This window comes from Bufo gargarizans, chromosome 2, assembly GCF_014858855.1.
Source record: "Bufo gargarizans isolate SCDJY-AF-19 chromosome 2, ASM1485885v1, whole genome shotgun sequence".
NCBI lineage: Eukaryota > Metazoa > Chordata > Amphibia > Anura > Bufonidae > Bufo > Bufo gargarizans.
The window spans coordinates 108,359,943-108,372,978 of record NC_058081.1 but is presented as its reverse complement, the minus strand read 5'-3'; the positions used below and the strand labels follow the sequence as shown (position 1 = coordinate 108,372,978).

Sequence of the window (13,036 nt, the reverse complement as noted above, 5' to 3'; positions counted from 1 at the left end):
GGGCAACAGGCATATCACACCCGTTGCAATTAGTTGTTCCAATAGCGTTTGTCCCTCTATATAGCTGCAGTATCGCAACAGAACTGCACACAACTGCTGCACAATACAAATGCACTATAATATACTTTCTATGTTATAAAGTATATTATAAGTATATCACACCCCTCAGTATATCATACCTATCGATAGCACACTTATACCAGTCCTAAAAAGGACTTTTGTAGCCTTATTAGCTAGCGTTTGGTGTCCCTAACAGCCTGCCCCTGCTCCACAAAGCAACTGTCATGCCCCACTCTGATGATGTGCGGAGGTCGGCCAGGATAGCAGCACGAGTTTAGTATTTGTTTTGGTGCCGTGCTGGATCCGCCTCTCATCAGGTGCACTGGGTGGAGTCATTAGTTTAAATGGTCTCCAGCTAAGTGCTCTGAGCGGATTATACTGATCATTGTGGTCTGGGAAGCTTGGAGGGAAGGTTGGCTGTCTGTTCCTGCTCTCAAAGATAAGTGTCATTTCTAGTTTGGTTGTTTGTGTCATCTATCCCATCCAGGTTCTGTGCGAGCAGGCTGCTCCTATTTCCCCACTTCACCATCTCAGGGAGTTCAGGGTTTTGTCAGCCCAGGCTGGAGGACACATCACACCTACCTTCAAGGTCTGCATGTGGGCTGAGCAGTGCAGGGAAAGAGGTCAGGGATAAGCTAGGAGGTGACCCTTCCCCTGTCTCTCGTCCAGGGCCTGGTTGATGCGTTATCTTTTATACTGAGTGCACGTCCGCCGTGACAGCAACCTCTCCCTACACAGAATGTAAAATGGCTGCCAGACCGAGTTCTTTTATAGGGTGGGGGTGTGTCCATTTGCTGAAACATCTCAATTGGCTATCCTGTCCCACCTGATGGATGTGTCATGGGTCAAAGTTCTGCACAATGCAAAAGAATATGGCGCCGGCAGACATCGCCATATGTTCGCATGTTCGGTGAGTCGCGAACGCGCAAAGTTCGCCCCGCAAAATGACCGCCGGGCGAACCACAAGGCCATCTCTATGCAGGAGTGCCCCGAAGGGAATAAAAGGCAAGCCCTTCCCATCACTGCACACAAGGTCCAGAAATTGCCAGAGAGAAGAATTAGCCATCGTCGAGAAACTATAATCACCTTCATTGCCACTGTCTCCACTCCCATCCTCTCCAGTCTCCAGCCACAACGCCTCCCTTTCAGGCTAGCAAACTGCACAGCGATCACTACTGAATTCCAAGTTCATTCTATGTGTTTGGAGCTTCATGGACTGAATTACTGTGGCTGGATAGCTATAGACAAGCCTAAGATCACCAATTGCTACCAAAGTGTTTAATTATATAATGCAAACCACCACTGGACCAAATGTGGGTTTGATGATGTCGGGAAAATGTTCCTTCTCCAAAAGTGTAGTGCCGAATGTAAAATTTTATGGATAAGTAATATAATTCTGGGTATGGACATGCTCATTGAGCACTGTGTATATAGAAATCTAGTAACATAGTACATAAGGCCGAAAAAAGACATCTGTCCATCCAGTTCGGCCTGTTATCCTGCAAGTTGATCCAGAGGAAGGAAAAAAAAAAACTGTGAGGTAGAAGCCAATTTTCCCCACTTTCCCCACCCCGCTCTAGTAGCTATAGCCTGTAATATTATTACGCTCCAGAAATACATCCAGGCCCCTCTTGAATTCCGTTATTGTACTCACCATCACCACCTCCTCAGGCAGAGAGTTCCATAGTCTCACTGCTCTTACCGTAAAGAATCCTTGGTTCTCGTTCACATACTATATTGCAGTCATGGTACAATACTTCTTCTAGAATACACTTCTGATTTTGGCCAAAAAACACGCATCAATTACATTACGGTGTAGCTAAAATGTCAGAATATTGATCTGTTATTGTTCAAAAAAGTCAATATAACTTACTAGATATCTCGCTCATGGATCACACCTGTAAACCTGATGCTATTATTTATAGATATGCTCATCCATGACCTAGTCATGGAAAAAGAGCATTTGATGTATCCACCTGTTGTTGAACTGAGTTAGCACATTAAGGAAATAAAACATGTCACTTGGACAAGTTCTGATACCAGTTCTGATACTAGGTCACTTAATTGCACAATGAGCTTTCACAGGCACTTGGGACATTTCTGATGGCAGGGGGAGTGGTGTAGAGGCTGGGAGGTATTCTGGCGGGTGGGGGGTTGGAAGGGCTGTGGATGAACTCGGGACATTCTAACAAGTAAAAGGTGGAAGGCTGTGGCTAGGACTTCAGGGAATGGCTTTTGACTGGTCAGGTTTTGACTGACATTGAAGGTATTCTGGCTATAAAATGGAGCTAGTTAAGTCATTGCCTTGTAGTAACACTTGGATATCAAATGTGTCTAACTGTAACGTGGGGTCAAAGCCCATCTTATGAACAGCAGCCCCTGGAAGAGTGGAGCGGCAGTGTGACTCTAATACAGTACCGCAAGTGTGGTGGTGCTGGCCCTCTGGAACAGGAGGGAAATAGACTGCAGTCCCATCTTGATGATCAAGTGGTGATGCAGCTATTCCATCACCTGCTCATCTAGCCAGAGTAAGGAACAAGTGTTGGACCCTTATGCCATGGGATGCTGGCCAACATGTCACCACTTGGAGTATGAAGCAGTTACTGTGGCACAAGCCACCTGGTGTGCTTGCAACCCCCTAAAGAATGAGCCAGAACTAATGATGATTAATAACAAACATACATATCTAAATGGCGGGAGGGCTTGACTTGAGTCATCTACTGATCAGCGATCATCAGAGCATTAGAGCTGCAGGAATAAATAACATCTAAATGTCTGGTGGGGTAGATGGGGGGGGGGGCGCACTTGGGCAGAAAACTCTTGTTATTCATTTTTCATTAAACATTAAAATACAACATGCAGAAGCATTTGCAGGATACTAATCTTCCAAGGGCAGGAGATGACCTTCCTCATGTTGTTTTTTAATTTTTTTATGGTTTTATATATTTTTGCTCCACCCATATCTATTATACTGACTGTATCCACACACTGACCTCCAGACAGAACCCCCCCCCCATCCTACTTGCGACAAACTTCTTAAAGAAGGAGGCACAAGGCAATCCACCCTTCACCCATGCCGGAGGCGTCCACTATTCAATACTCTTCTACAGGTGCAATGTGACCTGCCCTACGCCGACACTGGCAGAGTCCACTAAATATGCCTCTTCTTGTAGCAGAGGAGTAAATGGGGAAGGGGAGTACTAAAGGGGCTGTCTAGTTTAGAAAATCAATTTCCATACACCCTATTAGGAAATTTTGAGTTAATAAAGGAAAAAGGAGTTCCTCTGTTGTGCATCCCTGAGTCTCTCGCTCTGGAGGACCTGTCCTGCAGACACAGACATCCCATTGATTTGAATGAGCACTTTGTAATTCTGCATTTCTCCTGTGGTGGTGCTATAGGGAAATCGAATACTGTTTCCCCACAGATCACAGCTGTTCATTGGAGGTCTCAGTTGGCAGACATTTTGTGATTATCCTATTGTTAAGCGACTTTTCTAATAAGGGAGATTGTGTAAAGTGAAGAACCTCCTTAAATAGAGGACTTCTGTCTAAAAAAAATACAAAGTGTTTGTCGCCCATAGCACCTAATCAGAGCTTGGATTTCATTTCTTAAACTGCTCTGGTAAAATAAAAGGTCTGGTGTGGTGTGACTGGTTGTTATGGGCAACAAACAATTTTGAGAAATCTGCTCCACTTAAGTACAGTTTTGATTCAAAACAACACATTTATTAGACTAGTCCTTGACTGGAGATGAGAGGCAGGCTGAGAAGCTATGCCTCAGCAGTTACAGTTAATTCTTCAACCGGCTGCTGATTGGCTGAAGTGGTTATACCATGTGACCGTCGCAGCCGATCAGAGAAGATTTCAATCGCTGGCAGCACAGCTTGGCTTTTATATATTAGTAGGATGATTATGGGTCACAGAATTTTCTGAAAACATTTGATATGTTAGAGTGACATATCAAAAGATTGGTGAGAGTCTGAGTACTGAGACCTCCAATGATCCCTAGAACGAGTAGAGAGAAATTCTCACATATCGTGAGGAGAGGAATTGAGAAAGACAATAGATAGTCTATAGACCTGTCTTGCTTCCATCTCCTGCACTAGGAGGAAGAAAGCGATATACAAAGGCTTCTCTCTCCACATTCTAGTGATCGTGGGGGTCTCAGCACCCAGACCACCACCGATAAAAACCTTTGATGTGTCTCTATGTATATCAAAAATTTTCGGAAACGGCTCAGTGACCCTTTAAAATTTTGCAAACATCATTCCAAATAAGCAATAATACAGTATATCCAATTATCCTAATAGAATTGTCCATATAGATCAGCAATTATCCTGGAAATGAGGTTTGTCTGTTTCTATGATTTTACACGTGCAACTTGACTATGCATTGTGTGTCTTATACTTCTTCATAACTTGCTAATATGAACTGTGGTAAAAATCACTTCTTAGGGACATCTGCTCAGGGTTTCAGGCTTTTATGTCTAAGGGTACTTTCACACTAGCGTTATTCTTTTCCGGTATTGAAATTCGGTAAAGGGTCTCAATACCGGAAAAAAACGCATCCGTTTTGTCCCAAAGCATTCTGAAAGGAAAGCAATCCGTTCAGTATGCATCAGGATGTCTTCCGTTCCATCCCTTTTACGGTATTCGACCGGACAAAATACCACGGCATGCTGCAGCATTTTTTACTGACAAAATCCCGGAACAATACCACACTTGCAATAATTTCCACAGAGATGTATTAATGCCGGATCCGGTACCAAGTGTTCTTGAACTTGCTGCATCGCCGGATCCGGTTTTCCGGTGTGCACATGCGCCGGAATATAGGAGGAGCTAGTTCCGCTTTTGATATTTGAAAAAATTGAAATACCGTATCCGTTATTCCGGATGATACCGGATGAGACGGATCCGGTATATCACCGGATCCGTCTAACAGATTCGGAAAACAAGGATATCTGTTTGCATACAGTTTGCCGGCATTAATACATCTCTATGGAACAGCCTGCCGGATTCCAACAACGCTAGTGTAAAAGTACCCTAAGCCATTCCTCAAAAACACATGAAAGACATAACAGGCTATTGATGCTCACCAGGCAAAGAACAGAGCCATGTAAATAAACATTTACGTCAGCCCCGTCACCGCCCTGACCCTATGATTTTTGGCACTGTGGGGGTCATTTACAAACAGAAATACACCACTTTTGTGGTGTATATCTGGCACAGATTCTGTTGCACGCCATGTTGCAGCAAATTCTGCTCACGTCAGGTCTAAAAAAAAGAAAGAGGGTGTGGTGTGGGCATGGAAGGGGACAGGGCGGCAGGCCCATCTCATTCATCATTTCTGGTTTAGGTGTAGAAAATGGTCCAAATGTAAGACAGCTTTCTTGCTTTAAAACCGGCGGTGGATACATCAAAGTTACGCCGGCGCCTCTACATAACTTCGCCGATCCACCGGCAGAGCAGGGGCATATTAAGTCGCCGGTCTTAATAAATGTGCCCCTGTATCTATATTTCAAAGTGTGAAGTATGCTTGTTACAAAATGCTATTTATACCAGAAGACCCTCTTTACAGGTTCAGTAGACATTATGACCTTGCATATTACACTGCTGAGATAGAAGAAGACATCAGCTGAATGATGTACCTGGGAGCAGAGATTGCATATAGATACAGGTTTGGATTTGACCGCCTGCTATAAAGCCACCTGTGGTCTGGCTGTGTAATCAGATTAAAGTAACAGTCATAGCCAAGGCAATAAACTCATTGTTAAATGACCAGTTTAACTTTCATACAAAGTTAATGCTAATTTAATGAAGGGTGGGAATGTGGGATAAAGATAAGCTGTACTTAAAATGACTTTCCTTGCTCTTGTAGAAAGTGATCACATCCCAGGGTCTAGAAGCTAATGTCAGGATTGTAAATGTTCCAGAATAAAATTTTGAGGTCAACTTTTCATTCTCTGCTTTCCGGCTCCTGAGGGCTGTCTTTCTCTCGTAACGTCCCAAAAGCCACCACACGTCCTGTTGTATTCCGAGAATCCCATTCACCCTACCAAATGAAAGGCAACACATTCCCACATGCTACCCAAATACCCTAAGGCTGGAACTATCTGGGTGACTTCATAACTGTCTGTGGCCTCAATGACCCAAACCTAGGGTGGGTCAAGACCTAATCCATCATCATCATCATCCATCTCTCCTTTTCCTCTTTCAGAAAAGGTTTAATAGGATCAAACACCTTTCATTATTGTCTACTTTTTCAAATACTCGTGTAAAGGTCTCCTGAATGTACATGATTTAATTGTCTAATTGGATGGAGATTAATTACAGCCAGCTAATTGTATGTCGGATTATGTTGCAGCTCCTTCACACCAAGCTTGCTGACCCTTGACAGGTTAGGCTCTGATGCAAAAATATGTAAAATGCTGTCTACATTTTTCCACTGTCTTTTATAGATCGTTGCAAAACACGTGAATTGTCCTTAGCTGTCATCCACTGGAAGATGACAACAATGAATGCAATGGATAGTAGTGATCTGTTGCAGTTTTTCATCCATTGTCCTAATGTATGCCTCAGAGTGACGGATTTTTGGTCTCCAGAAATGACAATGAAGGTGGCAATTCAAATCCAATGAATATTAATGGTATCTGTCATAACGTCAATTTCCATAGATGTATCAGTAATAAAATTAATATCACAATGATCCAAGAAACAGATAGGTGAGAACAGAGGCTTAATGCTATCAGATCTGCATCGATGTGTAAAAGAAAATGATGAGCCTCTGCAGCAGAAGTCGCGGGGAGCAGTCTTTGTCTGTATAACTGCTGCAGTTATTTATATTGTTACCACATTGTGTATGCTGCCCTAAGCCTCGTGGTTTGCTGTGGCAATGCTGACATACTGTGTCACATTAGTCAACGGTGAATGGTTATATCGGCAATTTGTGCCCTTGGAAATAATACAATACTACATGTTCAGGATGTGTCACTTTCAAAATGCATCAAAAACTACAAAAATTATTTCTGATTCCCGCCTTAAAGGGATTGTCCAGCTTTGGGACACTTTTTAAATGTTGAAAAAAATCATACTTCCTGCTGTTCTGGACCAGCTTCCCACCTCCCCTCATCAGTCTTCTGGTGCTCTGGGTCACACGCCGCTTGGGGACACGCAGGGGTGGGAGTCAAATTTTTAACAACAGGTTCCCTACTCAAAGGCGGACACGCGGCGTCACGACACATGTTTACATATCCATACACCATATATATGCAACACACATAAATACACCATATATACACTACACACACATAACCACCCAACTTTAAAAAAGCCTAAGGAGCTAAACTATGGAATGGAAGCGCTCGTCTCCAGCTGCCGCCGCCAGAGCACCAGTTGGGGAACCTGGAGAACCTGAGGGAACCGGCTGAATCCCATGCCTGGGGACACGTCGCTTCTGAGGACAGTCATGGTTGCACTATATGACCCCTTACTTCTGGAAGCTTACAGGACAGGGACTGGAAGACTGCTGAAGGGAGCCTGGGAGGCAGAAGGGAGAGGCAGGGAGCAGATGAGTATATATATTTTTTTTTTAACAGGTACAAAATGCTGCTCCCCATAGCTTAAAGTGTCCAAAGCTGGACAGTCCCTTTAATAACAAATCTAACAAAATCTATAAAACTGTTAAAGAAAATAACTTCACTAAACTCTACTAAATTTGCATGAAACATTGCTGTGATGTACCAGACTAATTTGGATAAAAAAAACTGTATTGTGGTTTGCTGCCATATATAGGAGCATGTCTTTATTTGTGGCCCCCTGGTGGAGAGGAAGGGTGCTGTGGCCAATAATATAGATAGAATCACCCAAAATGTTTATCTAGCAGTTAAATCCAGATAGTATCACATCTCCTTTTTATCTAATCTGTTTTTATTTTCTGATTGCAAATTTTTGAGTTCTATTTCCTGAACATGATTATGGGGCGGCCATCTTGCCTGAGCTGTTTTTAACAGCATTTAGAAAGCATTAAGGAAATTGCTTTATGGCAGCCCCATGATCCATAGACACAATGGTCAGGAGGGGGCATGCCCTGTGACCTGTGCAGAGGTTATTGTGCAAGGGAAGACTAGATAAGATTTGACAATCACCTATTGTGAACGGTGGATCCTGTCTTATCTATACACAGAGATAGTATCATTATAAGCAAGATGAGAATAATATATAACTGCGGTAAAGTGATCTGTACAGACCAGAAGTGGGGCCAATTATAAGGCTTAGTGGCCAGGGCGAAAACTGCAGGATTTAGGCCCCTTGCAGACAAGCGTGTCCGGATTAGGTCCGGATGCGAGTTGGAACGCAATTGCAGTCAGTTTTGACTGTGATTGCGTTCCGATGTTCAGTTTTTATTGCACGGGTGCAATGTGTTTTGCACGCGCGTGATAAAAAACTGACTGTGGTACCCAGACCAGAAGTTCAGGTTTGGGTTAGTTGTAGTGTAGATTGTATTATTTCCCCTTATAATATGGTTATAAGGGAAAATAATAGCATTCTGAATACAGAATGCATAGTACAATAGCGCCGGAGGGGTTACATGCTCCTCTTTGTGCGTTTTTCACGTAACGCAGGCCCCATAGAAATGAATGGGGTTGCGTGAAAATCGCAAGCATCCGCAAGCAAGTGCGGATGCGGTGCGATTTTCACGCACGGTTGCTAGGAGACGATCGGATGGAGACCCGATCATTATTATTTTCCCTTATAACATGGTTATAAGAGAAAATAATAGCATTCTGAATACAGAATGCATAGTACAATAGCGCTGGAGGGGTTACAAAAAAATAAAAAATAATTTAACTCACCTTAATCCACTTGTTTGCGCAGCCGGCATCTCTTCTATGGTGATGGATCATGTGATGGACCATGTGATGAACGTAGTGACGTCATCAAAGGTCCTATTCCTCACAAAAGAAGACAGAAGAGATGCCGGCTGCGCGAACAAGTGGATTAAGGTGAGTTAAAAAATGTATTTTTTTCATTTTTTTTTTCTTTTTACCCCTCCAGCCTATTGTACTATGCATTCTGTATTCAGAATGCTATTATTTTCCCTTATAACCATGTTATAAGGGAAAATAATAATGATCGGGTCCGCAATTTGCATAAGGCCTTAAAGGGGTTGTCCCACGAAAAATATTCTACAATTTTCAAACCAGCTCATGGATCTGAATACTTTTATAATTGAATGTAATTAAAAAATTTTGTCACTGAGTTATTTTAGAAATGTATCTGCACAGCGCCACCTGCTCTTTATTCTTTTCCTTATTTCTTTGACCTGCTCACTGAGAAGGCCGCACATGCTCAGTTTCATCCTTCAACTGGCTCCTGAGCTGGGATAGGGAGAGCTGAGACACACCCCCTGAGCTGTGATAGGGCAAGCATTGACACGCCCCCTGAGCTGCAGCAAAAAAGACACTCCCCTTGAGCTGTCAGCTTGATATAAATCTAGCAGAGTAATTAATAGGGATATCTGGATCCATGTGATGTACAGGGCTGGACCTTTGTTAGAAAGAGGTTGTCATGTACTATATGATGTCTGATTTAATATTTTTTTTACCCTATTCATGGGAGAACCCCTTTAAATAGTCTTTTTTTTTTTACTTAAAAGGAACCATGAGGAATCATGAGCATTTGAGAAATCACCACCAAACTCTTATCCAGCGTGGTAACAGGTACACAATGATAATCTTCTACAGAATACTAAAACAGCATATAAAATAACTTTAATCTCTGTAACCAAATGACTTTTAAGTAGTCATGACGGTGGAGCTGCACCTCAGAAGGTTGGTCTCCCTCCTCGCTTGATTGATGTCCCACAGGTATGTTATTACAGACCACCTTCAGCAGCAGTGGGCGCTTGCATAGTGCATAGATGAAGTCAAGGACAGTACACCTCCCTTGACTGCCCATGCTTGTGCCAAAATATAAAAGGACACCATTGTGTACCTGTTACTGGATAAGGAGGGGTGGCCGTTTGTAGGCCTAAATCCTTATGGCAGGTTCCTCTAAAGTGAAGTTTTACATTTATACATTAAGTTAGCCAATTACACGATTAGCAATTTCATAATATATATTTTTTTTAATCACTGCAAAATCCCGGCATCATATACTACAGCCTGAATCTGGACAGACAGACTGTCACCGTGTGTTAGTGGCCATAGCTGTGGACAGCACCTGCAGGAAGGACACCAGCAATATATTACCTGACAGGTGTCATACTGACTCCAGAATTATTTCCCACCTGTCAAAGGAGCAACTGCAATTCTAACATTATATAAGAAAACTGCTCATAATGTATATCCTTAACATAATATGCTCATGATTTTAATGTGAAGCTATAAAAATGATTTTACCAACAAGACCACATTAGCGAGAAATATTTTTTGCTGTCATCCTTCGGCTGAAAAAGAGGTTAAATCCTTATAGGTCATAGACCAGGCGTCACCAAGCGCTGGGTGCTGCCATCTAAATTTAACGCAGTGGTCCCTTCTGCAGGTGTGCTAACAGTAGCCTGAAGCTTTTGTGCTGTTGTAATACCCTGCATGACCACTAGGGGCAGCAGACAGGGTGGATCTGACATTTGTTCCTAAATCCATTCCATCTCTGTCCTTTTTAACCCTTTATGTAGGAAGCTATCCAGATATAGAAACTCCAAAGTTGCCAAAACTGTGCTTTTCAAATGAGTCAAATTTCATTGGAAGGTCCTAATTTGGCATCTTGCTAAATTTGACACACGTGTTGCATTTCAACCTTCTAATAAATGTCCTTTATTTACAATGAAATGTTACATTGCTCCTAATCCAGCATCCCATATATGATAGAAGCAACCAGCCTTTCTTATTATACGCCCTTTTTTTTGTTTTGTTTTTTTTGGGGAGGGAAGCCATTTTATTTCTAAATGCAATCTTGCGAACGTGGTTTAAAGGAATAATCGATACTTTAATTGTCTCTGGTCGTCACCATGATTCTGTTGGTGGAAGTGAATTAATAAATCCACGATAATCCTAATTAGGTGGGATTATCATACTCTTTGCTCTGGCACAAAAGAAGCTCTGCATTTCTTAGCAGAATGGATTAAACACGCCTCACATGGTCCAGATAGAGAGTAGCCAGTAGGATGTACCATGTATTTCTCTACACATGTCATCGCCGTGCAGGAAGCGCACATACACGCTGCACCTAGATCCCTATCTGTACAAAGAGGAACCATGCACATTTTACAAGCACGTAGATCAATGGGAACAGACCCCCATGAGGCTCATTATCTCCAGCCAAGGATGCAAACAATATGATCTCATTGACAGTGTTTTCCTTAAATTCATTTGTTAACGTTGTGGCATGTCGTGGGTTAATACACTGCTGTTATCCTTTTTTTTTTTTTTTTGGTTAACATGAAGCATGCCATGCTGCCCGCTGTGCGTCCCTTTGCACATTATTTATTGCCATTTGGCACAATTCCCTGCTGCTGGGAGACTTGTTGACACAGCCATGTGCTCCAGTACTAGACAGTGCTACACACCCGGATGGTAGACAATGCTCTGCCCATCCGCCAAACACTGCAAAAAGATGTTATGATGGGGCTGTCATGGCAACAGGACACCAAGGATCGCCAAGTCTTTTTTTTTTTAAGGGAGGGGGTCTTTCACTGCAAGGTTCTGCAGAGCAATGTGGCATTGAGAGGTCCATGGCTACTCGGTACGGGGGGCGCATACAATACAATGCCTAGGATGGATTTGGGTGTGTGAGATAGAACCCATGTGAACGAATAAGACAATGCTACCACAATAACAGACAGTGGGGAGTCTGGGGAGATTTGGGGAGTTCACCCGACGAAACTTTATCAGCACAAATATACAATTATATCTAGATATTGCATCGGTACACAACAAAGAGCACCTTATCTCCCCATGCAACGAAGGGTGAGTATGCGTGTCAAGAGCTGTGCACAGGCATCCCTATCCTTTTGACCATGCCTAGGTGCCCCTCTTGTATGCTCTTGGGTTCAGGTGCTTAATATTTCTTGGCTGCAGCAATGGTCACCATGTGACTTTCCATACGCTTCCTTAAACAAGTGCATGGAGCAATTCATTTACTCACCAAGGATGGATAGGATCAGTGCTAGTGACAATCCAAAGCACCACAAGCAGCCTCCACAAGCCATAGTATCACTTTGTAGGGTTCCAAAAATAAAAAAAAATAAAAAAAGAAATCGCCCAAAATGCTGCAAGCGAAAAAGCAGTCTGGAGAGTGCAGCTGCACAAAGCAATCCAGCCAGACAGTAAGTCTCAGTCACTCCTCACTGGGACAATTGGAGCACGTTTGCACCATTTTGCACATGCATTTAAAAAAAAAATTGTCAGCATCCCCTTTGCTCCAGCAGACCATCCACATGAGTGTGTGAGTGTGTGTGTGCACTGAACCAGCAGCTCCCAGGTCCCCCCCCCCCCTTACCTCCTCCCTCTCACCACAGTTCTCTGGAGGCCCTTTCTGGGGAACAAAAGAGGCAGCTAATGTTTTCTGCCAGTGGACTTTTTAAGCAAGTGATCCCCCTGCTTTTGAACTAGGGGCGTGTGGATTTTAGGGGAGGTATCAGACCCCCCCCCCCCCCCTCCTCCTTCCCGAATCTTGTCATGTCACCTCTGTGATTTCTCTGCTCTTTACAGGAGTGTGCCAGGTAATTGTGAGATGCCAGGCTGCACTTGTGCCAGCGTGTCCATCATTTATGCTGTAGAGATAATATTTACACACATTTATTGAAAGAACCGAGAGCAGGCGCGAATTCTTCCGAACCTCTGCCTATAAGACAAAGAAATAATACCTCTGGTGTGGGTGGTAGATGGATGCGATCTGACAGGAGCAGGGCAGGGGATAGGATGGCTCTTATATGGAGCGATAGGTTTAGGGTTCAATACACTGGAATGGAAAGAAGA

The 13,036-nt window shown here is 43.1% G+C and overlaps 1 protein-coding gene across 1 annotated transcript in view; it reads right to left on the bottom strand.

Moving 5' to 3' along the window:
* IGDCC3 (immunoglobulin superfamily DCC subclass member 3) overlaps positions 1-12,273 on the bottom strand; it is a 141,900-nt gene extending 129,627 nt beyond the window's left edge. Inside the window, exon 1 of the mRNA XM_044277023.1 lies at positions 12,204-12,273. Coding sequence (XP_044132958.1) covers positions 12,204-12,267 — 64 coding nt within the window. The 5' untranslated portion in view covers positions 12,268-12,273. The remainder of the gene's footprint in view (positions 1-12,203) is intronic.
* Positions 12,274-13,036: the final 763 nt, after the last annotated feature.